The sequence below is a fragment of the Cheilinus undulatus genome, linkage group 6 (assembly GCF_018320785.1).
Source record: "Cheilinus undulatus linkage group 6, ASM1832078v1, whole genome shotgun sequence".
NCBI classification, from domain to species: domain Eukaryota; kingdom Metazoa; phylum Chordata; class Actinopteri; order Labriformes; family Labridae; genus Cheilinus; species Cheilinus undulatus.
Genome location: NC_054870.1, coordinates 16,733,434 through 16,747,032, shown reverse-complemented (window position 1 = coordinate 16,747,032; position 13,599 = coordinate 16,733,434). Strand labels below are relative to the sequence as shown.

General features: G+C 36.6%; 1 protein-coding gene across 1 annotated transcript; it reads left to right on the top strand.

The window, feature by feature from the left end:
• Window positions 1–644: 644 nt before the first annotated feature.
• Window positions 645–13,336, top strand: LOC121511272 (ankyrin repeat domain-containing protein 1-like). Its single transcript, XM_041789874.1, has 9 exons — window positions 645–764; window positions 1,690–1,872; window positions 4,862–4,990; window positions 5,801–5,908; window positions 6,026–6,124; window positions 6,235–6,333; window positions 8,031–8,129; window positions 8,358–8,456; window positions 11,642–13,336. Exons 1-9 carry the CDS (start codon window positions 738–740, stop codon window positions 11,732–11,734), a joined length of 936 nt encoding a protein of 311 aa, XP_041645808.1. The 5' UTR covers window positions 645–737; the 3' UTR covers window positions 11,735–13,336.
• The last annotated feature ends 263 nt before the right edge of the window (window positions 13,337–13,599 follow it).

Here is a 13,599-nt window from a genome sequence, read left to right as displayed (position 1 = left end):
CCAATGTTTTATTTCTATTTATTTGCATTTATTTGTGAAAATAAGGAAAAACAAGACATAATCGTGAACCCATAACACAGCAAAATTTAATACTCCATTAAAGACAGACAATGAAAAAACAAAACAACATACAAAATTTGTAAGAGTTTAAAAATTTCAGCAAATTTACAACAGAAAATTCACTGATGACTTGGCTGTTTTCTTTTGTGCCATTACCAAATAAAACATTTCAAACATGACTTTATAAGATATTTGATTCATACACGTGCCTTACATGAAGGCTTGAACTTAAAAACTATCAGGTACACTCTAGTTTTTGCCTTTCATTGATATTTAATCCCAGCAACCCTGAGCTAAAAACCATCTGTTTGTGAGTCAGAGTGATGCATCATACTTCTATTCCATCTTTGTATGGTGACATAGCGAAGCAGTCCAAACTGGGCAGTGATGATGGTGGGAGGGGCAGGGTGTGGAGGTGAGGGGGGGTGATGTTGGGAGCAGAGAGCATGCCAAATGAGCACATGAGGGCAGTAATGTGATCTCAGTTGAATGACAGGCTCCCTGTGTTTTTTTTTTTTCTGCAGAGGTCTGTCAGAGATATAAGAGGCCGAGGGTCCGACTGCAGACAGACTAAGACAGACAGAGAGACGCTGAACATCACAGCAGAAGACCAGTGGACTTTTCTCTACCTCCAGATTCATACAGAGCTATTTTACGACTTTTTACCAAGAGGAAGAATGGGACTGCACAGTGTTGAGGAACTGGTAAGGTCTGCTTTATAGCTGATATAGGACAGCAGGGGACAATTTTCTTTAGGATAGGAAATAGGGAACCAATTAAGGACCAAAAAAAGACTTAAAAAATATGTTAACTATTAAAACTTTCTAAAACCTAGTAGCCACCTTTGACTTGAGGATTTTTGTCCTTTAATAAGAAAATTATTTTTGGCAGTGACTCTGCTGGAAACTGAAGATGCTTCAAAATAATGTAACCATTTTAAAAAGTCTTTTCTTATTCTTATTTGGACACATCGGCTTAATTAGTTTGTCTTAGTGCTGCAGCAGGTCTTCTATTTCCCCTCAGGAATCAATAAAAGATGATCTTATCTTATATTTGCATACATATAAATTTGCATTTGCACGTCTTAGCTTGAAAATGTCTAAACTGAAGTTGAACCTGACAATCAGGACCATAAATAAACAATCTCTTCATTATCCCAGAATGCTTAGAAGCCAGAATGCTTGATTACAGCTTAGGTTAAAGTAAATGTAAGAGTTTGGACACAGCCTGTTCCCCATTCATGCATATTACTACTTCTTAATCTGGATTTGAATTGGTGGTTTCTCTTCCCCCAGTAGCCTGATAATGTGATTCAGTTTGGATGATAGCAATTGTTGCATGATCAGATATAAACAGTACTTGATGACTTCAGCTGAGTGTTAATGTCCTGGATCTGTGTTGTGTTTACATTCCTCTGTTAGCAGCAGTATTTGGTTCCTCATGCTTAAACCTGCAACAACACAACATAAAAGAACAGCTTTGCTCACATTAGCATTTAATGTGGGAATTTGTCAGCAGTGACTGAAGCACTTTTACTTTCTATCATCTTTTTTTTCACATGTGCTTTAACTCAATATGGATTCTTACAGTTAATAAAGCATGATCTATTTTCCTGTCTCTTTCCTTCAGGTGTCCGGTAAGAGGTCAGAGGGCAAAGAGGCCGACAACTTCCAAGGGGGCGTGTACGAGGCAGCTGTCAATCAAGAGAAGCAGGATGGCTGCAGGTCCCATGATGAGCTGGTGGGCAGGGGTCTGTCAGAGGAGAGCGACAGCGGCAGTGAACAGGATGAAGTCAGCGTGGCAGCGCTCAATGTAAGAACAACAAAAACCACAGCAACAACAGTAAAATGAAAGTAAAGTAGATGAAGAGACAAAATGAACAGGTTTAAACCACAGCCGATCTCAAGATGTGCAAATGAAAGTTCTGCATTGATAAGAGGAGTTTGCTCATAGTAGATCCTTACAGGAATCCAAACACAGAACTTACATCGGTGTAAGCAGAGCTGTGATGATGCTGTGTAAAGATGATTCCGTTCATAATTATAGGGATGTAGCTTTGGTTGATATCTTAAGTTTTTCCACCACATTGGGGTGAATATCTCATGCTGATGCTGAAAGATGTGCATTTCTTCTTTAGCAGTATGAGCTTTGAAGTCTCTAGAGCTGTAAATATATAATTAATGGCTTGCCGTTGGTAAAAGAAACAAATTCACAGTCATGTCAACTTAGGTTGTGTCACATGAAGCATCATCTTATTGACCAGTCAAACAAACAATATGTTCGTTTAGGCCAATATCATTTCTAACATTAAGATATTTCTTGATCTGTATTAATTGTGTGCTTTTATTGTTGTGCCAGCTCATCTTTTTAACTTGTATCAAACATGTTAATGTCTTCAGAAAGCCACAGGACTAACAAAACATGAGCAGAAGATTTAACCTAAATGACACCTTATCATTTATTCTGTTGAACTACAGGACTGGTGTCAGAGTTCAGCTGGTGTTGATTTAGCTGGTGACACCTTGTCAAACATTCTGCCAAATTCAAAGCCACCCAAAGGGGGGGGGGGGGGGGGTAAAGGGAAGAGCTTTCTGGGGCCCAGCCAAACTGGGGGGTCCATGATGGTCATCAACATCATGGTCCACTGTAACGTTAATGGTATCTGTGATAACCATATTCTATTTTTAACCTGAATAATAACCAATCTTATCAATGTAACAAAACAGATTTTTATTTTTTGTTAGCTGTAGTACAAATATAGCCCTGTTCAAAATGTAAACCTCTTTTCTAAAACAAAATGACCTTTTTATTGGTGATGGTTAGTGATGTTAATGGTGTGGATGGACACACTGAAATAAACCATTTAGGAAGTAATGTTAGACTTCAAAGCCAGGTCATGATTTGCACAAACATAAGGTTGCTGGGAAAAAAATACATAATCATGAAAAGATACAAAAAATAGATGAAAAGTGGAGAAAACAGCCAAAAAGCAGCAAAAATGGGCAAAAAGAATTGGCAAGCCAGGGCAAAAGTGGCAAAAATTGCATGAAAAGCAACTATGATGGGTGAAAATTGGCAAAAATTGGTTATAAATGTCTAAAAGGAAGTGGCTAAAATTGGCATAAAGTGTCAAAACATTTGCAAAAAGTTGGCGTGAAGTGGCAAAAATGGGTGTAGAGAGGCAAAAGGGTGAAAAACAGCCAAAATGGTTTAGAAATGGCAAAAAGAAGTACCAAGACTGGGCATAAAAAGAAGGTGAAAAGCAATTAAAAAGAAGCAGGAAATAAAATGATCACATCAGAACCCAGTAATAGTTTGACACATTTTCAGGTCCATAATGAAAGAACTGTTTGTCAGGATGCACACATGCATTGATGTCATCAATAAATCACAACTGGGGTTTTCAGGGGCCCAGCCAATTCTGTGGGCAGGCCTGGCTACACCACTCACTTCCTGATTATAAGAATGTAGGTTTTCATTAAAGTTCTAAGGACAGAGTTTCACAAAACATATTTAAAGATGGATATTAGAAAAATTTGGTTTCTTAGGTGGCTCATTAATAAGTACCTCATGACACTGCAGATTATTTTTCCAGTTACATTAATGTCTCTGCAGTCACATTAAAATTCTCTGTTTATTACATTCAAATATGGAGCTAAATAATGTGTTATGGTTGTATGAAGGTTTTGGTGGGCCCCAGTAGATTTTCAGGTTTCAAACTGGGCCACGACATACTGAAGTTTGGGAAAGGCTGGTATATCAGATTTCATACAGTACACAGATTAGCCTAGAACACACAGCTGTTGGAAACATCTGCTAGAAAAAAAATAGAAAGGAGGAACAAGGAGATTTCCATATGAAAAAAAACTTACAAATTATTTATCATCTTACACAAAAGAAGGGAATTTTTCCTAAAATGCCCCCAAAAAGTCCTATTATGAGCAATAAGGGAAGTTATAGTTGTCTCTAACTTATCAAACAAAAATAAAGACAACAATAAGGATATTTAATTTTGGTTCAGTTCTGTCTCTTTGAAGGCCTAACACTTAAATATATTTAAGTGTGAGCCATGATTTCCAATACGTACTCTGATACCAGCTCTGATAAAGGGGATTTTATCTAGTATACTAGTAATAATTATAAAAGTATTGTGTGAGGCAATCGTGGAGATGTTAGGCCTTTATTAATGCAAGCAAAGAGGAACAGAAGTGCCACACATTTGCAGAAGGACACTCACTGCAAGATAAAAAAAATCTCGTCTTCTGTCCACTTTATTTTTTCTCAGTTTGAGCTCATGAATTTAAAATCCCCGCAGGATAGTGATCACAGCAGAGGTCCATTCAGTTGAGAGTTGAGACAAGAAAGCACTCTAAAGTTTCTTGTGGCTTGATCCGACACTAAGTTGATGGTAATATTTGCATGGTAAGGCTGTAACTGCCTCTTTTGAGCTTGTCTTTTGGTCAGCGCCGCCATCTAGTGGCTTCTTAGAGGATTACACCTCCTAAATTAATCTATCCAGGGTATAGTAGAAACTTGATCGTTTTAGGGTTGTTGACTTCAGAAGCTGAATTAAACATGTGTAAAGCAGAAACAAAACCATTAATGTAATGTGCAGTATGAGTTCTTACACAAGGCATTTAACATGAATACCCACGTTTGCTTTAAAAACAGGGAGCTCAGTGACGTGTGCTACAGGCTTTTTTTATACGCAGAAAGTAAAATTAGCTCATCATATCAAGTTTCTTCATCTAGTGTTGTTTCCTGGGTGTTGAAATCCGGTGTCTTGTCCTTGTCATATCAGATGGATAAAAGCGGCAGGCTGAAGTTGGAGACAGTAGATGACCTGTTCAACATCCTGCAGCTGAGGAAGAGAAGGAGAGAGAGGAAGGTTCCTCACAAGAAACAACAACAGCCAGAGCCAGAGACTGTGGTGAGGTTTTATTCTTATTCATCTGTTTCAAAGAATATCCAAGTATACAAACAATGACTGATGCATGAGTCTACCCTTAAACTTAATGGCTCTGCACATTAGAGTTGTGTATCTCCAATGCAGGGGAAATGCTTTAAAGCTCAGCAGAGCCCCCATGTGGCCACCTCTGTTAGAAACTGAGATATGCAAGGAACTGGTACTACAAACTTGATAAATAAATTGTGATTTGAATACACTGCATTAATAGAACTGCATTTGGAAAGTTGGTATACAAAATAAAAACAGCACTCTTAAAAACAGCAGTTTGATAGAAAATCACTGCATTCTCTAAAAGCTAAAAGAAGGAAAATTTTGAAATTGAAAAACATAAATGGATGATTTGTTTATTTGTTTTGCAATTGAACACTACATTTGTTTATATTTAGATTTTTTTTTTTAAATTAAGAAGGGCCTCATATTTTTCTGCCCAATGCTTCCAAAATAAAAAATCAGCCCTGAGTAGGTGTCACCTTATGTGTGTAACGGCAGGAAGCAGAAACATCCGGCATTTTTCATTTTCCACACCAAGAACTGTCAGTATGTGCAGTGATTGTATGTTAATGAGAGCAGTATGAGATTTGCCACTAGAGAACACAACCTGCAAATCTACAAGATGGATCAAAGACACAAGAGATCCCACTTTATCCACAGGGGGGCGCCAAGCTAAAGTTCCTGATGGAGCATGAATTGTTGAGCCTTAAACAAGCCCAGCATGTCTGTTGTTTTACTGCCAGTGGTTTAATGTTTATTGGTTTTGCATATTCTTTGCAGCCAGAGTATGTGGATGAGCAGCTTTTTGTGACAGCAGCCATGGAGAACAAACTGTCAGTAGTGGAAAAGTACCTGACAGATGGAGGGAACCCAAATGCAGCAGACCATGTGAGTGTCACACCCACGATGTCTTCCTGTGGAAAGTTACCTGAAAACTCAGGCTCAGGTGCATGCTCAGGTACATTTTAAACAAAAACTTTAAATAAATAGGTTCTTATTATGTAGTTTCAGAGAACTGCTTTGCACAAAGCCTCGTTCAAAGGACATGTGGATATTATGAAAAGACTCCTGGAGGCTGGAGCTGCCCTTGAGAAAAAAGATAAGGTGACAGAAGAATCTTCTGCCTTTTTCTTTAATTTTTTCTAACAGTAAAAATAAACAGATATGTCCCCAAAAGTGATATGGTTTGCCTGACAGTTAGGTCTGTGTTTCAGCTGGAGGCCACAGCAGTGCACTGGGCCTGCAGAGGAGGCAGCCTGCCCGCCCTGCAGCTCCTCCTCGACCAGGGAGCCAAAATCACCAACAGAGACAAGGTAGGATCACACACCACATGTCAGAAAGAGGTTACTAAAGGTCATATTTGATGATCTCCATGACATGGAAGGATATACCTCAAAATCTCATATCTATAAGGACATGTATTGGGGTAATAAGTCAGGCTGGGAATTTTCCTTTATTCTTGGTCATCGTATATCATCTCCATATAACAATCTGCATAACACCATTTTAGTCAGGATCACTCTTTCAAAAAGCACATGATCAAGAGTTGTAAATATTTTTCTTTCTCAGCAGTTATTAATGGGCCTTATTCACTAATAAATGTGTAGAAATGTTCTTACTCTGTGCACAAGTTCAGTGTATACGCAAAATCACCATCAGATTCATGACACGTGCGCACCAGCCAATTTTCTTCTCACCACGGTACGTATGTTAGTGAATCAGAATCATTCAAATTGACAGGCTAGTGCCCGCAATCTGCATAAACTACACCCCTATTTCCCTATAAAAGGACATCCGTTTGACACATCAAACAAAGATTGGCGAGAACGTTTAAAGTTGCGAAGTGATGGCCCCAAAAATCAAAGGAAGGAATTTAACAACGGCGGAGATTGACATGATCCTGTCAGAGGTGGCGGCAAGGAAAACGACACTTTTTCGAAGCGTTTCCACTGGAGTCTCGATTATAAACAAAAAAGATACCTAGGCCTCCATCACAGAGACTGTCAATGTAGTGTCACCTGAGGTCCGCAGCGTGGCTCAGGGGAAGAAAAAGTGGTTTGATATCAAGGTGGATTCAAAGAAAACGATTTCGAGCCAGAGAAAAAAGAAGGAAACCGGAGGAGAACAAGGACCACCTGATCTCACTCCACAGGATGAGCGATTGGCCCCAATAATTAGAAACTCATCTATCTCTGGCCTATGTCAACAGAACAAGGGTGAAAGTGATGACATTCATCCGTCAGGTTACCTGTAATTATTTATTTGTTTATATTTGGAATTCTTAATCTCTTGCAAATGAGTGAAGTCAATCAGAAAAAACAACTTTACTTAACTGAAATTGCCAATGCTGATTGCAACAATCAATTAATCCGTAGGCCCAGATGAAAGTGACGTGTCAAAGTTGTTTTATTTCACTTAAATGCTCTTTTTTTTTTTTTTTTGAAATGAAGTGTTAAATTGAAGATTCAAGATTTTAAGTATATGAACAATGGAAAAGTGTCTATTTCATGGTTATTTAGTACATTTGATCAACTCATTAGCTACTTCCCGGTTTTAATGATTATCTTTAATCCGTTTATAAATCAATGTAGTTTCAATACATTGTGCATCTTGGGTAAAAGATATGTGTTAAAAGTTTCTGAAAGCTAATCCTTCATTATTTGTGCGTACGAGGAGGTTCTAAATTTGTTCGTAGAGTAAGAATAAATTCAAGTAAGAAGATATTGATGAATCACATTTTTTTGCGTCAAATGTTCGCAAGCACAATTTAAGCACAAATTTGTGCGTACGCACTGTTTGTGACTGAGGCCAAATGAGTGTAAAAGTCAATAAGTGATAAGTATAATCAGTTTTGATAAGAAATACAGCAAGAATAACTTTTGATTTGAGTTTTTGCTTTGCACCAAATTCATTAGTGAAGTTATCTGCAATGCAAGATGTTTTTTTTTTTTTTTTTTTTTTTTTACTTTTTTCCTCACATTGATGAATAAATATGAACTTTTCTATACAGCTGCACAGCACTCCTCTCCATGTGGCTGTGAGGACGGGTCACTGTGAGTGTGCTGAACATCTCATCCACTGTGGCGCTGATGTCAATGCCAAAGACAGAGTAAGTCACGAAACAACGAACACCGCTCATACAGTTGTGCAATATGCAACATGAAAAAATTCCAAGGCCAAGTAATTGAAGCAGAGCGGTGTTTAGACTTGTCTGCTGTCTTGGAGCAACTGTAACTTTACACCTGTGTTTTTTTCTTTCCTTTGAAAATGAGGATTAGAATACTTGCTCAGAAAAAGACTCCAAGATTTAAACGGATGTTTCTGTTTGTGCCTGAAGGACGGAGACACGCCCATGCATGATGCTGTGAGAATCAACAGATTCAAGATGATCAAACTGCTGATGATGTATGGAGCAAGCCTCAACACCAAGAACTGTGTAAGTCCACAAAAACGCCAGAGGGCATGCTGGGAGAATGTATGCTGTGTGCACTCATGATCATATTACACATGAGGATCTGTTGGAAAGTAAAAGGTCCTTTGTTCCCTCTGATACCCATCCTTGTTCTTTTTTTTATTTTGGGCCTTTTTTGTACAGATTTTTTTAAGCAACATTGCATGCTTGATTTCAGGAAGTCTGTAAACGACTTTCACAAATCAAGAACATGAATGGATGGTTTCTTTTGTCTACAAGCTCAAAGAGGATAAATATCCATAATATTAATAGAAAATCTAATAGTTCCTGGGGGATTACATGTTTTTTTTTTCTTGAAAATCAAATGATGAAAATGTAAAAAAAATATAAGACAATCAATTGGTCAAATCAACGGAAATAAAAACATCAACCTTTTCTTGTTTTGAAACTTTGAAGCAGGTTAAAGGCCTTTGCACACAGAGTTACTTTATTAGGTTCAAATCTTTTGTGCATTAAAAAATAAAATCAACCTCATGTTGGTCTAATCATGTTTGCATACTGACGGCAAAACTTTTGTCTGTCAGTATTTTTTATTTTTTATTTATTTATTTTTGTAAGACTGGTTCAGTTATTTGCAAATTTTCACTACAGTCCAAGTCATTTAGAAAGTGACTGAATCAAAACAGTGCCTGCTGCCTCCTTTCACGTTTGCTCTCCCCCTCTCTTATGGAGTGAGGAGCCACAGGCTCATCCTCACAGCTTAAGGTGCAGTACACATCCTATGAATTTTTGCAACAGACTCAGTGTGCAGGGTTTGGGTGTGTGAAGTTTTCTTCTTTGGATCAGGCATGAAATAAATAACGTATCCAAAAATGAGTTCAGTTTGCTAAGGCCTAAGGGATGACTGTGAAATAATTTGAGTACAATTACAAAAAGCACTTCAAGCGATTGAGTATTCTTTACTTTAAACTAAAAATATGTTCAATTAACTGAGGAAACTTGAGCTTCAATAGCTATTTTGGATTTTTAAGTTAACATATCTCTTTTTTTACAACCTTAAACTTTTGGCTGCAGGGCTCCTCCTCTCTTCTATTTTACCAGGAACAATCAAAGTGAGTGAACAGAAGTTTCTCATGTTCTGCCCACATGTGTGCAAAGATAAATGCCATTTTTAGGATTTGCTAAATATTAAAAAGCTACAGACTTCTTACAAACAGAGCAAACATGCAATTTTAGAACCTTAGAATACCTCTTACAATACCTAGTTCTTCCTTATCATTTCAGAAACATTAAAAGAGCAAAGCTGAGATCACAGAATTTTGTTGTTGTCCTTACTTCTCTTTACAAAACGTGTCCAACCAAATGATCAGATGGCACAAACTCTTACATCCCTCTTGATTTTTTTTTTTTTTTTTTTTTTTTTTGCTTGTTTGAGTGTTGCTACAACCTGGTTTCCACCACCTAGTGGACAGTGGTGTGTACTAGCAATTTGGCAGCCCAGCTCTTAGTTTTACAGTATAACAGTTTTCTCATACTTTAATGGCATAAATCAGTTTTATCTAACTATCATTCACTTATTCATTCATGATTTGTTATTATTACAGGTGTCCTGTTGGAATTATAAGATAAAACTGATGGTACCACCATTACTATATTATTACAGTATTTTGAAGGTAGTCATGTCTTACCTTTATGAGAGGTCAGAATCTAAAGGCTACCTCACCATGTCTTGAAATAAATATTTATATTTAGATAACTTTCTAATGTGAAATAAAAATCATAGACTCTATACAGCTTTGTTTTTCATTAACCCTTTAAAACCTACGAGATCGCCGGTGCTCCCATTTGCATATCTGTTTTCAATCGCAGGTAGAATTGTAACCAAATGAGATAGAGCAATGATTCTATTTGCATATGAAACCAAACAAGTAACACTAACACAACACACATTCAATGTGTTCCAGAGTACTGTTCCATCTAGAAATATCCTTCCTTCTTTTGCAGTAAAGTAAGACAAAGCACACACATAAAAAACAATTAAATATCATATAATCCAGGCTATAAATGTGTTGTTTTCTTGCAGGTTACGAGTCGCACTTGTTATTGTTTCAACATGGTCTTCTGCAAACACATGAATGTTCAAATGTATCTGGCACACTTAGAGATTTGATTTCACTACTGTAAATAGTTTATTTTTTATAAAGCTGTGGTCTTTTTGACAATTGACCACAATTTCATTTTATTTTAATTTTTGCCACAGTTTTTAAAGATAAGTGTATTTCAAAAATGAAGTTATAACCATACTCAAAATAATTTTGTTGTGGTTTGAAATGATCTTGCGCAACTTTTTTACAATAACAGTTTTGAGGGATACATCTCTGACTTCTCTATTTAGGAAAATGTGTAAAAAACAAAGAATGCTTTTCATTTTTATTGTGTTTTTTTGCACTTTCGAGCAATTTAACTTGTTACTATAGACTAATCACATACATATCATTAAAACTTAGGTTCTAAGGGTTGTATTGATGTATAGCCAGTTCAAATACTCCAAAAATGGCACTACAGCATGTGAAAATGTAAAGATATGCCCTGGTGGACTTGCTCTATGTATAGGTCATTTTATGAAAACACTTTTTTACCATAAATGGGCAAGGAGCCATATATTCCATATATTCCACTGACCTTGGTTTTATATATATATAATATATATATATATATATATATATATATATTTGTGTGTGTGTGACAAAAGTGAAAAAAAAAAATACACACACACACACACACACACACATATATATATATATAAATGTCTATTCATTTCTTTTTTTTTTTTTTTCAATTTTACAACTCACAAATTTTGAATGTCCAACTTTTTTAATAAGTGCCCTATAATGGGTTAAATTCAAGAGAAACCTGAATATAAGGTGGAAACTTAGTAGTGAGTTTTAAAATCTAGTAATATTCATGAGACCTCTAAAAATCTAACTTGCAGGGCATCAGAACTTCGGTTATCAAAAGAGAAGCAACAAAAAAATAAAGTGTTGGTGAAGCTGCACACCTGAGGTGTACTGACAAAGTAACCTAAACCTGAATCTGACAAGTATGGTTGCAGGTCTCATAGGGTAAAAATCTGTTTGACATCTTTGTCTAAAGTCAAAGTGGCCACTCTCCATTTTTAACATACTTGTGTGTTTCCTGCCCTTTTGCAGGATGGAAAAACACCGATGGAGACTCTGTATTCATGGCAGAACGGAGCAAAGAGCCTGCTGTGCAACTTCAGCCAGGAGAAACCAAACCAGTAGAAATCAACACATTCCAGTTGAAAGCAGGAATTTGACATGACATTCAGACACATTATCTGCAGGTTTATAACTGAAAAAGCTGTGGGAAAAGTGAAAAAAAAACCACCTTCAATTTTTTCATCTTCCTACAGTCATTAGCAGATTAAGAACCACACGCCTCACACGTTGACTCACAGCAGTCGATGCCCTCAGGAAACAGCTGCTTTCCAGCTGACAATAAATCTGATCATGTGCCAGGCAGAGCCTTTGATTGCCCAGAGGTGTCTTAACTGAGACATTTATCATTAACCATTATTGTCTTGTTCAGGGATTGAAGATGACTACAGCAAGGCTTTCGCCTTAAGCCTTCTGGCAGGGTGTCATTTTCTCATGTGAAACGTTAAAGACTCAGTCACTCATACGGATGATTACATAAGAGCAGATCTTGATCAGCAATGTGAAATCTAACCAGGATATTATCGCCAGTGCAATTATCAGCTCTAAAAGATTGATTTTGCCAAATGTTGCTGGACAATGTCTCGGCTAACGGCATTAAGATTTATATTTATTTTTTTCTTAATTTCTAATTTAAGCTGAGTTAAAGTCAGCATAGCTACATCTAGAGGATGATGTATTTATTGATTTATGAAAAATGTATGCAATCAGTTTATTGGTTTTGATGGATTAATTTTGACATAATATGCTTAACATTTGAGTGACTGCATAGAGTTGTACTGTAGTTGTTTTCAGGATGTTTTTTTATGACTTTTAGCAATACTTTTATCTCAAGAGTTTGTTTTGTTTTATTTGCTAACTAAAGGAAGCACCTGCATTGTGTTGCTTTAGGTTTTCTAGATGTAAATCTGCTGGCTCACCTTTTTTCACTGTTGCATTCAGTCAACAGTATAATATTAAACCGGAGGTATTTATATTCTTGTTAATCAGGGGTGGGAGTCGTCCTCCCCTTGCTGGAAGATGAAGTGGGCATTTCAGGAGACAGGATGAAGTAAGTTTTTGTGTAAGGCTGTGAAGAATCTCCACTTCTTTTACTGATCAATGACTGCAGATTTATATGTATTCCAGTAATTCTAGAAAACAGTAAATAGCTGCAAAACATTAAATATTATCTGCTGCAGCACCATGCATTTTAGCTACATACACAAGGTATGACATGTTTGAGTACAAACTAATGAAATGTTAATTGGTGTTGGTTCTGTAAAATGGCCATAATCCCATGAACCTGGAGCTCAATTTAAATTTCAGGACTTATTAAAATTGTAGGTTTCCCTATGAAACAAAAACTTCAACTAGCAAAAGCCATGCCACATTATGACCCATTTTGACATCCCATTTTTTTACAAGTGAAATTATTTTTGGAAAGTTGTCCCTTGTCTTTTCATGGTCTTCTTTCAACAAACAGTTACAAAACTGTGAGAAGTGTGAAGTGTGAGAAGGAAGAAGCTGAAGAGCCACTGTTGGTTCAGAGGATGTTTGAGAAGTTTTTGTTGGTTAAACTGGTCCTGATATGTGGATGGTGATGAAGTTTATTTCTTAATGTTTAAGATGTCTGTACATTTTGCCATGTATTCATGTGTTGAAGAAATAAAATATGTGTGAACTGACTTTTTCTTTGTTGAGAGAGTAAACCAGACAAATATGATACCAGAAGAGGGAGTGATGACAAACAGGAGCACAGAGAATGTAAAGATGAAACACACACGCACACCCTTGCCCTTGGGGTATGTAGTATAATGAAACTCAGAATACATTTGAATGTGATGAAACTTGAACATATTTTTATGAAACATTATATATAGGATTGTATATATAATAAATGTATATTTAACATGAAACTTGGACCACATAAAGTGTAATAATACTTGAAA